Source organism: Pseudorasbora parva, chromosome 5, assembly GCF_024679245.1.
Source record: "Pseudorasbora parva isolate DD20220531a chromosome 5, ASM2467924v1, whole genome shotgun sequence".
NCBI lineage: Eukaryota > Metazoa > Chordata > Actinopteri > Cypriniformes > Gobionidae > Pseudorasbora > Pseudorasbora parva.
Window position 1 is genome coordinate 31,395,514 of NC_090176.1, and position 20,561 is coordinate 31,416,074.

At 37.3% G+C, this 20,561-nt stretch overlaps 1 protein-coding gene across 16 annotated transcripts in view; it reads right to left on the reverse strand.

Annotated features, from left to right (window-relative positions):
* stxbp5l (syntaxin binding protein 5L) overlaps positions 1-20,561 on the reverse strand; it is a 197,979-nt gene that overhangs the window by 59,746 nt on the left and 117,672 nt on the right. For all 16 annotated transcript variants that reach the window (XM_067443858.1, XM_067443856.1, XM_067443853.1 and 13 more), the window contains 6 exons: positions 12,924-12,987; positions 11,440-11,523; positions 8,134-8,257; positions 7,328-7,403; positions 6,148-6,305; positions 2,432-2,504 (listed from right to left, as the gene is read on the reverse strand). In XM_067443858.1, the coding sequence (XP_067299959.1) occupies positions 2,432-2,504; positions 6,148-6,305; positions 7,328-7,403; positions 8,134-8,257; positions 11,440-11,523; positions 12,924-12,987 (579 nt within the window). The remainder of the gene's footprint in view (positions 1-2,431; positions 2,505-6,147; positions 6,306-7,327; positions 7,404-8,133; positions 8,258-11,439; positions 11,524-12,923; positions 12,988-20,561) is intronic.

Below are 20,561 nucleotides of genomic sequence, written 5' to 3' on the forward strand. Positions count from 1 at the left end.
TCTCAAGCGTGACTGGAAGAGTCAAATTTAGAGCCCTATACCCCTATCATACACCCGACGCAATGCGGCTCCAGGCCCAACGCAAGTGTACTTTTCTAGTGTCTGCCCAACGCGGTTATCATTTTGACATATAGCAATATGCACCTATCCACTTACACAAAAATTAAAGGATCCCTGTCTGGAGAAGCGTTCAGTCTTTCCGATCACAAATTCCGGCATGTAAATAGCGAATAGCGAATCCGCCAAGGTGCAAGTGCAAATTAGCCTAGAAATCATGACGCACCCTAGCGGCAGCAAATCTAAGCTGCCGCGAGTGTCGTCTAGCAACTCTCAATACACTTCTGAGCTGTAAAAGCCAAACTCTGGTCAGGCCAATCACATCGTGTATAGAGTTGGTGGGCGGGGCTTAACATAATGACGGCCGAGTTGAGCTTGCGTGCTACTAGTAAACAGAAACTGGCGAACGGCGGCCTTCGAATCAGCTTTTACCGAGACTCTGTAAAACTTGGAGTTAATGTTTTCTGAATTTTGCCGACCGGATACGGTGAAAGTTTAATCTTTCAACGAGCTCTGCTTCACCTTCGTTGCTCTGGTTGGTTGTAGCGCTATCCAATTGCGTACACGCCGTGCAGAGGGAGTTTGAAAGACAACCGTTTATCCCGCCCCTCGGATTGAGCCCTGTCAATGGTGAGTTTCCAGACCAAACATCTTGATGTGGGTCTGGCTTGTCAGGCTAAGTCCAACTGGCTTTTAAAGGAATAATGGCAGATAAGACTCTGACTAGTTTATTGCACGTTACGCCCAAAACACACCAATGGCTCATTAAGAGACTAGGGACAACCCTTTTAGACCATGCGCCGACACTCCTACCATTTTTCCAATCATTCAACTAGCTAAAGTGGATTCAGACACGCTCTCAGTGCACCTGCGCCATGCGCTTGGATCATTAAATTAGGGCCCTAAAATATCATAAAATAGCCTATATCTAAAAGTCAACGGTCCTACTCGAACTGTTGCGTGCCCATGTCCATTATACATGCACACATCTGCGACGCACATCAACTGACTGTATTAATTTGCATTACATTGCTACAGGCAAGTATAAACAGAATACATCAGAGGTATCCAACCTTACTTAAGTGACAGCCACCTGAAGGGATAAAGTGTTCTGGAGGGCGACACATTTGAAATACTTAAGAATAAGTGTTATCATGATAAAGGAAATTGAGGCTATTTATAGAATGTGCCCTGTGGGCGACTCTATGTGGGCTACCAGGTACTGAATCCCACAGGTACTGTATCGATGCCACTGACCTACATTTATGCTACTCAACTATGTTACTCAAACAAAAGGATTAATAACTATAAGAATATTTTATTAATAATAATATAATATTGTCATTATTATTAATAAATGCTAGTGTTAGTGTCTTTTATTGCTATTGCTGATATAAAAGTCTTAGGATCAAGTCTGTCTATGACTGTCTTGAGTGGCTTAATGCTTTTACTGTGTAATATAACACTATTAAAAAATATAATAAATTGTAAGTAATGTACAAAGTTTAAGTTTAAAGTCGGCATGAAATTAAAGTTACAATAGTCCTTTCTTCCCTATTGTAATGCATATCCAAGACGGCTTCTCGAACATGACAAAATGTAGGGCAGGACTTGATTGTATACAATCAGGAATTGATTGGATCATTTTATAGTTGTGGTTTACTAATGCTATGATCTCATGTGAACACATACTATCAGAGATATGTGGATAAAAGAAGAAGGGGAAGTTGTTTTGATTAAAGATTACAAGGGCTTTTATTTTTATATAAATGATTTATAATAAATAATGCAATTATATTCCGTAAAAAATAAGAATGGAATATATGGATGATTCTGGGAGGGTTTGAATGCAGCAGTTTGTTTGTTCTTGCAATCCGTCTTTCGGAAGAAATAGCCTTAAACCAAAGAAAAAAATGGATGTCAAACTGGCAAAGGAGGGGTACTTAAAAGAATGACAAATATCCAGATGGTGTGTGTCTGTGTATGAGTGTCAGGCTGACCTTGGCTCTTGTTCTTAGTAATGATTAATTTGATGGATGTTTATGAGTGACAACAATAATATTTACCCATAACAGATAAACATACCCCCACACAAACTCAGATTTAAACCCTTTTCACAAAGCATCTACAAAAGGAATGCGCACACACACACACACACACACACACACACACACACACACACACACACACACACACACACACACACACACACACAAACAATATTTATTGGGTGTTAAGCAATGTTGCCTCTGGTGGAAGTACTAGTGTGAGGTGTTGTTGGAGTACATCACATCGAGTTACATCATTCAGACACACACACATGGCATAAAGTGTGCGAGTATGATGGTGGAAAGAGAGAAAAGAGATTGCTCACTTGCTCTGGGTTAAATCGACCACAACAAAATCTTTTTCCAGCAGAACCACCACCGCATATGGCTCCTGGACCTCTGTCAACACAAACACAACATCTCAACAAATCATGATCTATAAACTCAAGACAATAACAGCACAACAATAGATACAATTCTGTCAGGACCACTATCATCGAATATGATTGATTGACTCTTAGCATATATTTTGGATTGTGGTTGGGTTCTGTTCTGGGCAAGAACTCCTTGCGCATCCATGCCTCGCATGGATAAGAGTAGGGAGAGCAGCAATAACCCCCTGAGGGTAAACAGAACAGAACCAACATGATGTATTGCAGATATCATTAATGTTCATATTAAATGAACAAAATAAATCAATTTAAGTCTGATTCAAGGGGAATAAGAATACCAAATCCTGACTGATGAAAGGAGGAGCTGGGGATGGAGGAGTGTAAATGAGTATATATGAAAATATATATATATACGTGACCTATAGGTAGATGCGAGTTTGACTAACATGACCTGCCAGAACAGACGCCGTACACTTGATTATGCTAGATTTATGGATACTTAAAGGTCCCGTACTTCACGATTCCATCTTTCAAACTTCAGTTAGTGTGTAATGTTGCAGTTAGAGCATAAATAATAAATGTAAAATTATAAAGCTCAAAGTTCAATGCCAAGCGAGATATTTTATTTAACAGAAGTTCCCTTTAAGCCTACAGGGAACGGCCGGTTTGGACTACAGCAGGAAGTGCAGGGATGTAATGACGTCACTAGAACCGTTTGTTGACTAACCCTCTGCCCACAAGAACACGCAAAAAAGGGGGCGTGGTCTTGTTGCTCTCCCACTAGAAGAAGAGCCGTGACCTTTCCGAGCAAAGTGTGCTAAGCTGCTGTCCAATCACAACACGGGAAGCGCTGGCCCAATCAGAACTCATTACATATTTCTGAAGGAGGGACTTCATAGAACAAGGAAATCATCAGGCCGTTTTTAGGACAGAGGAAACAGCGCTGTACAGATAAGTAAAATGTGTGAAAAATACTGTTTTTACATGCGAAACATGAACTCATGTTATATTGCACACTGTAAACATAATCAAAGCTTCGAAAACACGAGAGGAATGGGATCTTTAAATTATAGGACAAGTAATGTAGTATAAAATTGGACCACACTGAACATTATTATATTAATATATTATGAATATGTATGTTTCACAAAAGAAAGTCGTACATGTTTAAAACAATGATGTTAAGTAAATTACGACAGAATGTTCATTTTTTGGGGTGAAATATATTATTATAATAGAGTTATAAAACTTTAGGTAAACCATAGGTTGATTCCCCCCATAAGGGTATCAATTGTCGTGCTTTTATAAACATGTGTTTTAATTTGACAGTTTAACGTGTTTATTTGAGCATCCGGACCTCCTGACCAATGGCATGAGATATGTATTTTATAAGAGCAATGGTAGATGGATTAAGTGTTAAAGAAACTTTTAAAACTCATTATTTTTGCAACTCTCTTTATTCTGGGGGTGTATACAAAACACACTTCAGTTTTAAGCTTTGTCAGGGAAAACTGATGACAATGGTGACATCTTGAAACCAAGGGGACAAAGACATTAATTGTGTAGTGTGTTTGTGCATGACAATTAAGCTCTGGAGACAGTGGAATCCTAATGATACATTATGTTTTTTATGAAAACTGTACAGGTCATGAATATGTAGAGCTACGTACTGTGCTGTTTTGCAATGTGTGTTGGTTAGAGGGAAAGAATAAGCAGAGAGTAGCCGGGAGACAAGCAGGGAGAAAGGAAGAACAACTGAAATCCCTTCACATTTGGTGTATGCTTGCTGTTTCTTTTCTGTTGTATTCTGGGTAACAAATGTGCATGTGCATACACGTGCTTGACAGGGCTTTGTCTGGCAAGAGAAAGAGACTGATATAGCGACTCTGTCTTTCCCCTTGACTGAACAGAGCCGAAGCTGTCACTCCTCAAAACATTCAGAATCAATTCTTATGTAGCATCTCACCTTACTGATGTCAGATTTGCAAATGAGTCATTCCTTTGAGCTGGTTGTTTCTAAAGATTTTACAGAATCTACCATTCAAAAGTGTCTCATATTCAGAAATACATTTATAGCATTCTAAATGTCTAAATTTCTTATCAAAAAATAATAATAATTTATATAATAATAATAATAATTTAGGGGGACATGTTAGAACCATGTGATGAATAGTATTTGTTTATTGCTAGTTTTATTTTTATTTTTATTTTTTTGGGTGGCACAAATATAATCAGGATCTTACAGCGTTTTCAATTTGATTTGTTTCGAAACGGACTTAATTTGCTACAATGTTGCATTTTCTTCTTGCTTCGGTTCACTTTCACGAAGCAACATTTCAAACATTTCATAACAAAATGAGTTTATGCAAGTCATATGTGAGTGAAACTGTCCTCTTACTGGGAGTCATCCAAATAAGACTTTATCTGTATAGTTTATAGTTTGTGTGTGTGTATATATATATACATATATATATATATATATATATATATATATATATATATATGAAGAGTTCAGATGCAAAAGCCTCTAAAAGCCGCTTCGTAGATAATGATACTGAGTGAATGCTCTCCGCATATAGTATACGTTCATAAAATACTTTCACTTCAAACCTACTAAACCCCAGCTTCAGTCCATTTAGAAGTACCAGCACTTAGGTAGAAACCTATAGATAGAACCTTGACAAAATGCTTATTTTAAAGAAAAACATCAGACGGATTTAGAGACTTTTGCACCTGAAGTCTTATATATACACTAAAACAATTCTGTAAAAATAGGGCACAGTGAACTGTATAAATATGAAGGTATTTTCTGTATTGTTTTTTTTTTTTTACAGGTGTTTTACCTGTATTTTGAATGTGTTTTAAGGGTCAACAGAAATGTCCGTAAAATTACTGGATAATGTACTGGCAGAAAATTACCAGTACATTTTCCGTTTTTATTTTTTACAGTGTATATGTATATTATATGTATATACAATATAATTCTTTAAATATAATTCTAATATGCTTATTTGCTGATAAAAAACCTTTATGATAAAAAAACACTGTTTACAACACTGATGTTTTTTGATCAGCAAATAAGCATGTTGTAATGATTTCTAAAAGATTTTAAATTGTAAAAATATTCCACAATAATTATTGTTTTGCTGTATTTTGGATCAAACAAAATGTGTTAATCAGATCAGCTTTATTAGAAGCTTTCAGAATGTATCAATTGATTCACTCAAATGACTCTCCTCTCCACTCTCTGTTAAAGGGATAGTTCACTTTAAAATGAAAATTCTGTCATCCTTTAATCACCCTCAAGTTGTTTCTAACCTGTATGAAATTCTTTCTTCAGCTGAACACAAGGGAAGATATTTTGAAGAATGTCAGTAACCAAACAGTTAACTGGACTCATTGACTTCCATAGTAGGAAAAAAAATACTATGGAAGTCAATGGCTCCAGTTAACTGTTTGGTTACTGACATTATTCAAAATATCTTCCCTTGTGTTCAGCTGAAGAAAGAATTTCATACAGGTTAGAAACAACTTGAGGGTGATTAAAGGATGACAGAATTTTCATTTTAAAGTGAACTATCCCTTTAACAACAATGATTGGGTCTACAATGAGAGAAAGAACAGCAGACTGAAGCACTCAGCATACTCACCGTTGAGATAGGGCGTGTCACAGAGCACCATGAAGTCCACTATTGGATAGTCCATCTCTAACACTGTGATGGCTTTGCCATGCATGATGGTTAGGGTGGGTCTCCGTCCTGCCTTATCATACGAAAGGCCCCCGGAAAAGATTACAAAGGCTTCACTACTAGAAGACAGAAAAATAAAAGGAGAGTGTAAATGGAAGACATAATTTGAAATGATTTCTTTATCATGTCAAGACCCATAGCTTCTATTTTATTGGAAGGAGATTTTCATGCCCCACAAAACAACTTTGCTTTGACTTCAAACGTCCTCTCAAAAGGTTGATAGGAATGCAGTTTCAATTTAAATTTAAATCTTTTTCACAACCCTGAAATATTCAGTCTTTATGAAAATTGGAAGAAACAAAAGGGGGAAAACAACATTATAACCAAACTAATATAAAATATCATTAAAACTGAAGCGGCCACTTATGACCACTTCTTTGAACACAGCTAGGGAGGGAAAAACCCACACACAAAACCAAGCAATCAAAGATTTCTTCAAATTATGTTTTGCTGCTCATCTCCTGAGGGAAACTGGCTTTATAAAAAACTGGCAGTAAACTTGAATTGTTTTGTGACAAGATAAAACAGCAGTAATGGTTCTCGAGTGGGACTTGGGCACATCTGTCGCAAGTAAATAGCAGGATTAAATTCATCCATAACACTCAAGACTGCATTTCCCATAGTTCATTAGCTGTATATTATGGAGCAGTCCATTTATCCTCGGAGGAGGGAAATTCCTAGTCCCTAGTAGAAACTTTTAACAAGAACGCTACCCTCAAGTCAGAATTGCGACTGGAGAACTGTGGGTAATGGCAACAACACCGACTTCAGAATCCAATATGACTGCTCAGTAGTAATATATTGCTTATTAGCATGTCTGTCTTAATAAATACAGCGGTGCAAACAATACTATCCAACCTTTATCTGTCGGACATGATACTTTAGCATTATCATAATACAGCTTATATTTCTAAAGAGCAAGCACAACAAAGTTTTGTCAGGATGCGTCAATCTTAGTTTTCCAACCTGTTTACTGGAATGCATTCACCTCGGGAGTGACGTCATTCCCAGCCCCGACATCCTTCTTTCAAGGTAAATGGGATGCACAATAAGTCTATGTGACTTTTTTGTGTTCTCTCACCTGTTTCTGGAGGTCTTGTATTCGACCTTGAGAATGGGTTTACATGATTCTTTTCTACCATCTCTCTGAGTCTTGCCTGAAAAAAAGAAAAAAAAGACAAAATGTTAAGTTTTAAATGCCTCACTTTTTGACCTAAACCTTTCTTACATTTATGTCTAGAACTTTGATTAAGAAACGACTTTTCCCAGTGTGAGTGTGTTCATCTTTATATAACAACTGAGCTCAAGGCCAGGACCCCAAACATAGCAGCAAAGATTGAGTGAATCACTTATTCCTGTCAAATCAAACTTGCATGCGCGCGCACACACAAACACACACATTCACACACACACAGCAAACCCACACACTGAATCATCCTCTATAATGAACACACCTGGTGAGGGGGTGTGTTTGCTGACTACGTCAGAGTCAGGTTTCACTAATAGATGGTGAGTCATGGCTGAAGGGGTCTTTAACAGTCTGTGTGGGTTTACTTAGCTATACTTTGGGATCATAATGTGGCCCTATAAGTGTGCCAAGCGTACATTTTTTGGGGGGAAATTTGAGGAAATCCTTTTTTAGGAAAACATTTATTTTAAAACCAAATTTTAATTTAGAATTCTGTTTAAAAAATTGTTTATTTAAAAGTAATTTTGACATTTGTTTGAGAAGTTTAAAATAAAAATTCAAGGATGTTTAACTATCCTTAATTTAATGAAGAAGAAAAAAGCTCATTAACAGGTTTAAGTATTTATTTTAAACAACAGTGAACCAGCATGACACCAGATTATTATTAATAATTGAAAATGCTTTATGTGTGTACCCACCATGAGGGAAGGTGACTTGAAAAGGTTTGGCTGTGTTTCTCATATTCCACATGCTCAGACTGCCGTCCGAATGACTGCACATGAACTGCCGCCCCTCATGATGCCAGCTTACTGAGTGAATGGCCTGACAGAGAGAAAGCGAGCAGGACTGCATTAATAAACATTTAAAAGGATGCCAGGATCATCACACAATTCATTTATATCCTGCTGTTAATTTTATAGCCTTTGTGGAAGGATAGAAAATGAGGAAGAAAAGAAAAAGAATGTGATCACAAATGAAAAATAAAAATAAACCTCTAAGTACCGCATGGTGCATTTCTCTCTCTCTCTCTCTCTCTCTCTCTCTCTCTCTCTCTCTCTCTCTCTCTCTCTCTCTCTCTCTCTCTCTCTCTCTCTCTGTGTGTGTGTATATATATATATATATATATATATATATATATATATATATATATAGATATATATATATATATATATATATATATATATATATATATATAGATATATATATATATATAGTGGAACAAGTTTATAATAATGTGAACAAATCTTCTTGAGCACCAAATCCACATATTAGAATGATTTCTGAAGGATCATGTGACACTGAAAATTCAGCTTTTCCATCACAGCGATAAATTACATTTTAAAGTATATTAAAATAGAAAAGTTATTTTAAGTTGTAATAAAATTTCAAAATATTACTATTTTTATTGTATTTTTGAGAAACTTTTTTTAATTGTAGTTTTGTCTTTTGATACGTTTTGAGAGATCTGTCAAAAACAATACAAAATCTTACTGAGGGAAGAAGGCAGAGAAATAACACTAGAAAACAGTCAGAAAAGTGAAAAGAGGGAGAACCAAATGCAGAGATGCCTTCACATGTTCGCATCTTCAGGTTGGCTCCGGAAATTAGATAAATCAGATAACTGAAGAGATGACTAATAGTCCCTGGTTGTAAAAGACTCCTTCTCTCTCTCTCTCTCTCTCTCTCTCTCTCTCTCTCTCTCTCTCTCTCTCTCTCTCTCTCTCTCTCTCTCTCTCTCTCTCTCTCTCTCTCTCTCTCTCTCTCTCTCTCTCTCTCTCTCTCTCTCTCTCTCTCTCTCTCTCTCTCTCTCTCTCTCTCTCTCTCTCTCTCTCTCTCTCTCTCTCTCAAACCTTTATCTATCTGAGAGTCAATAATCCGATATCAGTAATTACTTCACCATCAAAGCAGCCTGATCTCCACTCATCTACTTGCTAATGTCACACAGTAAATAATAATTGGAATGATATTGGCGTCAGATTTATTTGATGTTAGATGGGAATGTGTATGAAAGGGGTTTAAAGTGTTTAAGGGTGATGTTTAGTATACTTTAAATGAATGAGATGGAAAGAGATTTTTGCACCTTTACAAATCTATTCCAATTCCTTTTAATATTAACAAACGTATCCTTTTGAGTCTTTGGTCTCATTCCCAGTTTCTTGCTTCTTTCCTCACTCCCTTGTTTAAAAGTACTTTTTTGCACACACGTGTGCATACCAGAGGGGCATCTAAAGCAGCAATTAGCAGACCCCTAGACATTTCCATTTACCCACTCTGACAAACACTTGCCGAGCGACGGTGCCTCGGACTCCCAGGCAGCACTGACAGATGATCAGAGGGCGCTGTCACTGAACTGAAACCCGCAGAAAAGGGTTGGAAGGAGAAAAGGGTGAGTTTTTGGAAGGTTTTGTGCGTGCTGCTGTGAGCCAAGGGGAGCTGTGATTGAAACATGTTTTGGAAGGATGAATGCGAGCAGCTGGCTGCAGGAGGCAGTTCCCGTTTCAGACGGAAGATAAAGTTGTGTGCCAAGCAGTGATTATGCTAAACACATCCACATGGCAAAAGGAGGGAAATTAAATCAGTAAAGTGACTTGTGCTCAGTATTGTTGTTAATCAGCAACACTGTGTGTGTGTGTGTGTGTGTGTGTGTGTGTGTGTGTGTGTGTGTGTGTGTGTGTGTGTGTGTGTGTGTGTGTGTGTGTGTGTGTGTGTGTGTGTGTGTGTGTGTGTGTGTGTGTGTGTGTGTGTGTGTGTGTGTGTTATACAGGGGGTACAGATGAGCCAAGTGCTTCGTACCGAAAATAAATTTAGTTGGACAATGGAGAGCGAAAGAGGCATCATTTTTTATTTATATAGCCTAGTTGTTTTTGTTCTTCTCCAATTTATTTTTGTTTGTCTTGTTTTTGGCTGAGGGCTGGATTATAACAAGATGATAAACTGGAGCTTGTGGGTCACAGACGCGCACTCACATGGAGACTGAGACTCAAAGAATAATATGTAACATAAATATCGAACGTGTGTATAGTGTGTACATAAATTAACACTGTATGCACTGTTAAACTATATATTAAATTATACAAACAATATTTATATGTGGACATACTGTAGTTCTTGTAGAGACTACGATACATCTTTTTGCAGGATTCTTTGATGACCAACGTTTAAAAGAACAGCATATACAGTGAGGAAAATAAGTATTTGAACACCCTGCTATCCAGAAATCACAATGTATGATTTTTTTAACTATTTGTTTGTATGCTACAGCTGCAAATAAGTATTTGAACACCTGTCTATCAGCTAGAATTCTGACCCTTATAGACCTGTTAGTCTGCCTTTAAAATGTCCACCTTCACTGAGTACCATCCCAAGAACACCACAAAATTTTAAGTTGTCATAATATATTTCACAATATTGGTAGAAACTTATTTCAACAATATATTTAAAATCTGACCAACCCAAAACTTTTGAATAGTAGTATACATATTATAATTCAATTCAATTCAAGATTGCTTTATTGGCATGAATGTAAAAATACAATATTGCCAAAGCGAATAACATAAATAATAATACATATTAACATAAATAATAATAATAATTGATGGTAATGAAAAAGAAAATATTACAACACAATATAACATAACTTGAAATTAAATAAATGGTGTAACAAATTAGAACATTTAATACCACATTGTTTTAACAAACACACACTAACACATACTGGGGTCACTGTGGTGGACAGTAGGGACACACACTGAGGTATTACACACATTACACACACATTCACCGGCTGTCTCTCAGGCTGTGGCACACACACACACACACACACACACACACACACACACACACACACACACACACACACACACACACACACACACACACACACACACACACACACACACACACACACACACACACACACACATATTATAACCTATTAATAAAATAAAAGCTATTATTATTATTATTATGGAAGTTTTATGCAAAATAAAAAAATAAACACTCACCTCATCATAGTATATTCTGAAGTCAGCTCTTTTGGCCCTCAGGTCCCACATTACTATTGTACCACTCTCAAAACCTATCAGCAACTGAGGAACAGAGAGGGTGGGGGGGGGGGGGGGAGAGAGAGTCTATAAATCCCAAATGAATGGCAATAAATGGTGGAAACAGAGCTAAGAATGTGATACAAATGTCAAGAGCCCTTTGTCTGTTTTGGTTTAGAACAGAACTGACACACTGGTGACTGGGCACATTTATTATTTAACTGGACATGATTGAGCCAGCTCTGATCAAAACTCATACTGGGAATCCTCTCTCTGTCACAAACATTGGCAGAATGCGTGTTGAAGAAAAATTCTGGATTTAAGAATTGCCTTTCAGTTCATGTGTGTGAATTTGAACTAAATTACACCTTAAAAGTTGAATTGGTGTGAAGGGAGTAGAAATGTCATCCCATTTTAACGGTTCTTCCTTTAATTCAAATTCAGATTCAAATTCTTCATCCTATTAGTTAGATATTGGACTGTGTCCATGTCTTATATTGTCTCTGCTACAGCATATTTTCTGTTTTGTATCCTTTTCCAAATCCTCAACGGCCCCCTAAGTTCGACCGCATCAATTCCCACAATGCATCTGATATTCTGTGACTACAGCAGCATGTAACCACAGCAATCTTCTTAGATCCTTTTCTTGGATGATGACCTTGCGGTACCTACTCCAAAATGCCAAACCCCCTCCTGAGATGGCAGATGACTTAAAGAAATATTTCCCCCATAAATTAACATTGCATCACTCACCTATGTTATATCAACCCTGTATTGTGTTCTTTTTGTGTTATGTTTTTCTAGGAAACACACAAATGTTAGGCAGAATGTCCAAGCTGTTCTTTTCTGTACTTTTAAAAGTGGATGGTGGATCATACTGATTTAAAATATAATGATTTAGTCTCTTGTCCTTTGATTTTTGTCCTTTTTGGAGGTTGGAAATATAAATCACTAGCCACTTTTATTGCACTGCTCAGACTTTCTGTCTAACATCTCCTTTTCTGTTCCACGGAAGAAAGAAAGTCATACAAATTCTGAAAAAATTTGGAGTATATAATGATAAAATTGTCTTTTTTTTGTGAAAACAAATTGTCATTTTTGGATGAACGTTCCTTTACACGATTATGAATTTGTGTGGATGTGAGCGAGACGTTTACTATGCATCCTCAATACAAGACGTTAACACCAGTAGTTGGGGTGAACATCAGGTCACATAACAAGCATATGTGTGTGTGTGTGTGTGTGTGTGTATTCTGATGAGTGTTAATGAATCAGAACTGTGCCAACGCATGCAAAGTACCTTTTATAAAAAAAACTCCAGCAGTCATGCTAAGGAACACTAATGAATGTTTTCATAATGGGAAGGGGAGGCTTTGTGCTCACTAGTTCTAAGTTGTTTAAAAAAAAATTGAGCTCTTGATTCAAGAAAGAAATGCATTCCTCACCTTTCCCTCATCTTTTGGACTGTCACTCAGATGAACAACGGGACCTGGATGTGTCTTTGTTGATCTGAGGAAGAGAAAAAAAAGAAAAACTCCTTCAAAGATAATAGGACTAATGAAATGACACATTCTCTGTGCTTGTGACTTGTAGATGTGTTGGTTATGGAGGTCAACTATATAGGCTACTCATAAAAAGTGACAATATAAACTTTTAGCAAATAAACACACTTAAAATGTACTGTACAGTCTTTCTCTTCCTGGGAAATTGAACAAAAACTATTGATGAAAAATGCACAGACTAGCAATAGCGCAGTAAGCGGATAGCAAATTGTTACGTTGTTAGCAAGCATATACTGTTTCAACAGGAAATACATTAAGACTGAAACACATTATTACATCCATCATATCATTTTTATGGGGTGTTTTAGGAATGATAACACCAATGTCAATGAACTATTGATCATGTGTCTGGTTTTGCAGTAATCTCTTGCTTTTAGCTAGAGCAAAGACGACAACGACTTTCGTCAAACTAAAGGTTACTGGCAAACATCAGTGTTTTCAGCTAAATTGGACGCATCAAGGTCTTCTTTTCAGCAGTATTTCACTGGCAAAAAGCGACAGGTCGGAAAATGTTCTCTGACAGCATCCAGTGAAATGACTTCCCTAGTATTGTGTGAGGATGTGCCAAGTACAAGAGGGATAGAAAAATAGTAAAGCGACGGTCAGGGTGAGATGGGCACAAAAGAGTCTTATACACACAGACACACACACACACACACACACACACACACACACACAGAGACGTCATGCCCATTCAGACTGGTCCCCAGATGACTAAAAAGTGTCCCTGGTCTTTCTGCCACCACACATGGTCTGCAAACACAAGTTTTAACACTTACTAACATTAAAATATAACATAATACAGAAAAGAAATGCTATTATACATTATACAATATACATACTGAATATTAATTATTTGCTAATAAGCCTAATAGTTTTTATATTACGCTGTAAAACATTCCTTACAACTTACAATCTTAAACTTAAAGGGTTAGTTCACCCAAAAATGAAATTCTGTAAAAATGTAATAAGTTGCTTTTCTAAGGTGCTCAACTATTAACATCTGCACATCACTTGCTTTATAGGCATACTGAAAATTCTGCCATTGTCTATCACTCTCATGTCATTCCAAAAATCCACAGTTATTACAAAATTGTCAGAGCTGCTCTTTTTCATAGAACAAAACATGAGGTGATCAGAAGTTGTCAAGTTCAAGTTGCAGTTCTGCTTGAATTATTAAAAAAGTTAGATATTAGGTTGGGATTTGAGCTTTGGAATGCTAAATAAATGTTAAAAAAGTACCATGAGACTAACATGTCTCACATATTGAATTTAAGACACATATATAAGTCTTTTCTTGCCTAGGGCACCAAGGGCACACACACATGACAATAGATAAACACCTGTCTCTGCTGCTGTAAATGTTATTGGACTAGACATTACAGAGATGCTAGGCCAACAAAAGCCAGAGTATCCCATAAAGATATATATATATATATATATGATTTACTCACCCTCAAGTCACCCTAGGTGTATATGAAAATCTTCTTTCAGGCAAATACAATCAGAGTTATATTAAAAATGTCCTGGTTAATCCAAGCATTATAATGGCAGCCCAAACTCTTAAAGGCCCACTGAAGTGCCTTGAAACGCGCAGCATTATTCAACGTGTTGACGTAGTTTCCCCTGAAACGGCTTCAGCTGTTAGCAGCCCTTCCCCTTTTTTTAAACAGCCAATAGCGTTTCGTTAATATACAGTTTGACTAGAGCACAAGAGCGGACCTTTCTCCGTTTGGTAAAGCCAGTTTCCTCTAACTGTTTACCATCATAATCTCCTCCATATCGCTTTTGAAATCCAGCATTCTGTGCAGAATTGAAATGGCTCGATATGTTTGTTGTCTGCGCGGACTCGCTCATATGATCTGCGCTGCGCTCTCGTGTCTGTAGTCTAAATTTAGATCAGAGCCGTTGGGGTGTGTGCGCTGCTGCACTTCGTGAAACTAACGTGAAAACATAATTTATTCGCCTCAAATGAAAGCATATTTACACTGAATGGTTTCCTATCACATATATAGTGCGCTATGTGCCTTTCACCATGAAGAAATTAGTAAACGTGTGTTAACAACTGATCGATTTCAGCCACAGCATCAGCAGCGTAGGGGGCGGGCTTTAGATTCTAGAGCATTTTGATTGGACAGAAGATTTGATGAGAAAGTGAAGTCCGCGATGATATCACCAAAATCTGAGATTCATTTTAACGGAAGTGGGAGACTGTAAATTTTGAATGCTTATATCTCCTAAATGCAAATTGTGTCATAGTTTTGGAACATACCAGCTTATTCATAACTTTAAGGCTAACACAGTCATACTAAAAACTAAAAAACTTAAATTTTGATTTCAGTGGACCTTTAAGAGCATTCATCTATTATCAAAAGTAACCCACGCGGCTCCAGAGGGTTAATAAAGGCCTGCTGAAGCGAAACGATGTGTGTGTGTAAGAAAAATATCCACATTTAAAACTTACTAAAGTAAAAAATCTAGCTTCTGCATAAATTAAATACAGAAGGTAATCTGCCGGAAGCTAGATATTTTACTTTACAGCGTGTTCAATATGGATATTTCTTACACATACCCATCGATTCGCTTCAGAAGGCCTTTATTAACCCCCCGGAGCCATGTGGATTACTATTATAATGTATGGATGCACTTTTTTGGGCTGCCATTCACTACCATTATAATAATTAGATTAGCCAAGACATGTTTTAATTGAACTGATTGCATTTGTCCAAAACATTCATCTGCTTATAATTGTGTTAGATTAAGCATGAGTATTAAGCAGATAAATGAACAATAAGTTGAAGAACATATAACCCCTCTACATTCTCTTTCTCAGCTTGTGGCACTTTGCCATGTTAGATGGCTTTCCCATGAGAAACTGTCATCACATGACCCCTGCAGAATGCTATGGATACTTTTGTCAACTCATCCTTCTTGTATCAATGCTGCTGATGCTGCAAGAGATGCAGTTGCCATGAGCAAAATAAGATAACAAGAGGACAAGTGCACACGCTATTATGTGACCTAAATTGTATGCCCATTCCATTCTTGCAATGTACACTCTGACCAAGAAGGTTTGCTATCGGATAGAATCCCATGAATCTCAATTGCAGTTCCATGCTCCTCACTAACAATTATTATTAGATGTTACATCAAAGGCAGAATACAGGAAGACAAGACCAACAGAAACCTGGCTTCCAAAAAAATACACTTTTCAAAATAGACTTCAGAGACTTTTTGCCCCCTTGATGTGTGGCATTAAGCAGGTGCTAATGGACCATACAGTATACTAACCAGCCAAACTATGACCCCGTGGCGCAAACACCCCTTGGTTAAGAGTGCCATGAAATCCCTAGGTTAAATGCACAAAAAAGTTAAATGCACTCAACGTTTTTCTTGGCTCAAAGCAAAACAAAGTTTGGTAAGGTCTTTTGAAGTGCTACTTTCATGTCGAAAGCAAAAATGCTGCTGTGATTCTTCATTAATTATCTGACTTTGCAACTCTTTTCAGAAGAAAAAAAAGTCAAGATTTTGTCATTTAAAGACCTTGATTCCTAAGATTAAAGTTGAATCTTAGTGAAATCTCATGGTCTTAGTGCAGGTGATTCTGTAAGGTGTATACACAGCACATCTAATCTACAAGACAGATTTTCTGTGATGTTATATCACATCGCCTCATAGCCACAGCACAAAAACACATCAACTCCAGTAGTCCTTTATCTTCAGCCTGAAGTCCCTTTGTCAACGGCTTGTTTCTCACACAGGCTTCTTCGATCCGCACCACTTCTCATAATCGACTGACCTTCAACTCCACCAGACCACGACCTGTCCATCAAAAGTCCATTTCTGCAACGACTCGTTTCTTGACTCTGGGATTAAGCAGTGCTATTATTTATTTTTCTTGTGAAGCCTCCACTTCCTAGGTAAATGCAATAAAGCTTCATAAAAGGAAAATATTTATTAAAATATATAACTATAAATTAAATTATTATATATGTATACATACAGTATATATTATAATTTATTTGAAATAATATAATACTTTATAATTAATCTACTTAAAAAAAATAAGGTTTATGAGTTAATCTTGATTGGGGTGAGAATGATTAATTTATCATTTACGCTAAATACAATCATCTAAAAGAATATAACAGAGAAAAACATACAGCTACTGTAAATATTCTGTGATTGTTTATTTATTACATTTTTTTGGTTATTTCTTTACATTTTTGTTAACACAAAATTATATGCAGAGACTACTCATGAACATTTACATGAACTTTCCGAACGAACCGATTCACTTTAGCGAATCTGACTTCAGTGGTGTAGCTATGGCATTTATAAGTAGGGCTTAACTTGGACTAATATTTTTCGTGAATAAACCCTAACCCATTAGGAAGATGTGACCAAAATCAAGTAGTTTTGAGTTTGCCAGTGAGACATCGCCCAGCGGGAGGGGAGGGCGACCTTTGGATTGTGTTTTGACCGCTTGCAGCATCAAGAAATGATGAAATAGAATGATTGCATTACAGAAAGACAAAGGCAGAAAGGATAAAGGACAGATATGTCATCCCTAAACGAGTCTCTGTCTTGCCAGGCTTCAAATCTAATTTCAGTCTGATGGAATGTCCAGCACCGTGTTGAGTCTCTTTTCAGCTGTACTTTGTCTCTGCTCTCTCCATGAGGCTGTTATTGTGATCTAACAACACTGATATTCGCCGTGAGAGTGCCTCTCTTCTTCCTCTGTTCATCTCTGTCTAAAAGAACACACAGAAGGCCATTAACTGCCCTTTCTAATCAATTATATATTTGTAATTTTATTTACTTCTGTCAGCTAAAAATTGTAACATGGCAAACTTATTTTGATAGTCCACTTAGACATTCTGTATTCTAATTTCTATTCTAACTTTGCACTATACTCAACTATAAGTAAACTACCAATCAACTACCATTAGCAGACTGTCTGCTTAATATCTGCTAACAATTTATTTTGATGGTTTGATGGTACATCAACTTATTGTACTAGACCTAACCCTTAACAGTCTAATACTCTAATGAGAGTATGTTGAAAAAATATAGTTAAAAAGTAAGGCCCCACTTTATATTAGGTGGCCTTAAGAACTATGTACTTACATCAAAAAATAAGTATAATGTACTTACTGTGTTCAAATTGTATTGCAAACACCTTTGCTGATATTGAGGTGGGATACGGGTAGAGTTAGGTCAGGTGTGGTGGTGTGGGTCAGTTTAAGGGTAGGGTTAGGTGTAAGGGAAGTGCCAACTGTGTAATTACAAATGTAACTACAGAAATTAATTACAGACAAAATTACATGCAGGTATTTTTAAAATGTAAGTACAATGTAAAAACATGCATGTACACAATAAGTGCTTTGTATCAAATGATTAATTACAATGTTAGTACATAGTAGTTAAGGCCACCTAATATAAAGTGGGTCCAAAAGTTATTTATAGTTAGTAAAATGTCTAAAGTGGACAATATCAAAATAACGTGTAACCCTGATAATTTCTTCTACCTACTTCTCAAAATGCTATTGAAAATTTTGTTTAACTGAATGCGGCATGGTTTTAACTTGAAAACGTCATAACCTAATGAATATTTATAAGCTTATATTTAAGAGCCTTTTCCATTTCCTTAGAATCAGCATGTCCACAACTCTGAACTGTCTCCTCTACAAAGTGATGGCCAAGATTCTCTCTACATGTCTAGGTTTCCAAGCAAGCAGACAGACAGTCTATAAGTCCCCACTTTTCAGAAGGCTTATAAATCATACAAGATGAGTTTTTTTGAGAAAGTAAAAAATGCACAATGTTTCCTGTGATGGGTAGGTTTAGGGGCAGGGGCAGTATAGGGGATAGAAAATACGGTTTGTACCATTACCTCTATGGAGAGTCCCCAGAAAGATTTCTGAAGTGCACCAGACGTGTGTGTGTGTGTGTGTGTGTGTGTGTGTGTGTGTGTGTGTGTGTGTGTGTGTGTGTGTGTGTGTGTGTGTGTGTGTGTGTGTGTGTGTGTGTGTGTGTGTGTGTGTGTGTGTGTGTGTGTGTGTGTGTGTGTAAAGTTATCCATAGCCTGACAGTAAAACAGCACAGGATATGTGTGAGTGAGTGTATGTACGCTTACAAAAGACAGACAAGTAAATTGAGAACAGGAGGTCCCTGCTTATCAGCTGAAAAAACCCCAAGCCTCTTCTCCCTCTCTGTTATCTTCCCTTGCTACCTGTGTGATCGCATAAGCCTCAGGCAAAAACACACAGAGATGCATATGCAGAGGCTTATGTGGCAGATCAGAAGGTCTAGAGCAGGACTGTCTTTCACATCCTATTTGGTCATCAAATCCAAAAATCCAAATCCTCATTTATTGTTAACTTATCGATTGAAAGCAAACGTGAAGAGCATGCTAATGTTAGCTCACTAGCTGTGAGCGTGCACTCGCTGTTTGAGTCCAACTTCAAAGGCTAAGATAAGAGTCACTGAAGTGCTTTCAGTGCTTGCAATGGTTGCCGTGGCAATGGTGGCAGCAATCTCATTCAGGGTAATAGCTTTGAATATTATGGTGAAGAACCGGAAATTGGTTGGTTGCAATTTGGTAAATGTGATTTGAAAAGCTGGAGTGTACCGAAGAGTATGTTCTACTGGATAGAAGTGTGTTTGTATAGCTTTGTTTGTCCATCCATCCATCCATCCATCCATCCATCCATTCATATATAGGAAGATTAAATGCATCTATCTACAGTATCTTTTTAGGAAGATACATCTGTAAAATCATACTTAAAGAATCAATCCATCCATCCATCCATCCATCCATCTATCTATCATCCACATGACGATTAAATACATCAGTAAATTCATATTTAGAGAATCCATCCATCCACCCACTCACCCACCCATCCATCCATCCATCAATCCAGCTATCCATCCATCCATCTATTTATCTGTAGGAAGATTAAATACATAGGTAAAATCATACTTTGAGAATCAACATTTTTCTGTTATTATAGCTTCATGAGGGTTGACAAACAATGTAAGCATCAGAATGTAAGGAAATTCTGGGAAATTAAAACCATTAAAATCTTTAATAGGCTTGAAAGGCCCTGACGCGTGTCGGAAATATCCTGAGAATCATTAGAAGCGTAGTGTGGTGTGGCAAGCAGCGGGGCGAGGGACCGCGAGAGCGGGCCGGTGATTAACGTTCACGAGTGCCAGCTGCGTGGCACACCGGTCTCGTCTCGCGGCCATGTGACGGGAGCATATAAGGAGGAGCAAGGACAGCGGAAGACGAGAGAGGACCAGGCCTGGAATTTTATGTTATGTTTTGTTTATGTGTTTGTGGGCAGTCGTCCGTGAGGGGCTGCCCACGTTGTATTTTGTGTGTGTTTGCGGGCAGTCGTCCGTGAGGGGCTGTCCGCGGTTTTACTTTCATTTTGTTTATTTATTTTGAGTTAATAAATGTTGAAACGTTCGCCGGTTCCCGCCTCCTTCCTTCCCATGAACGAACTTCTTTAC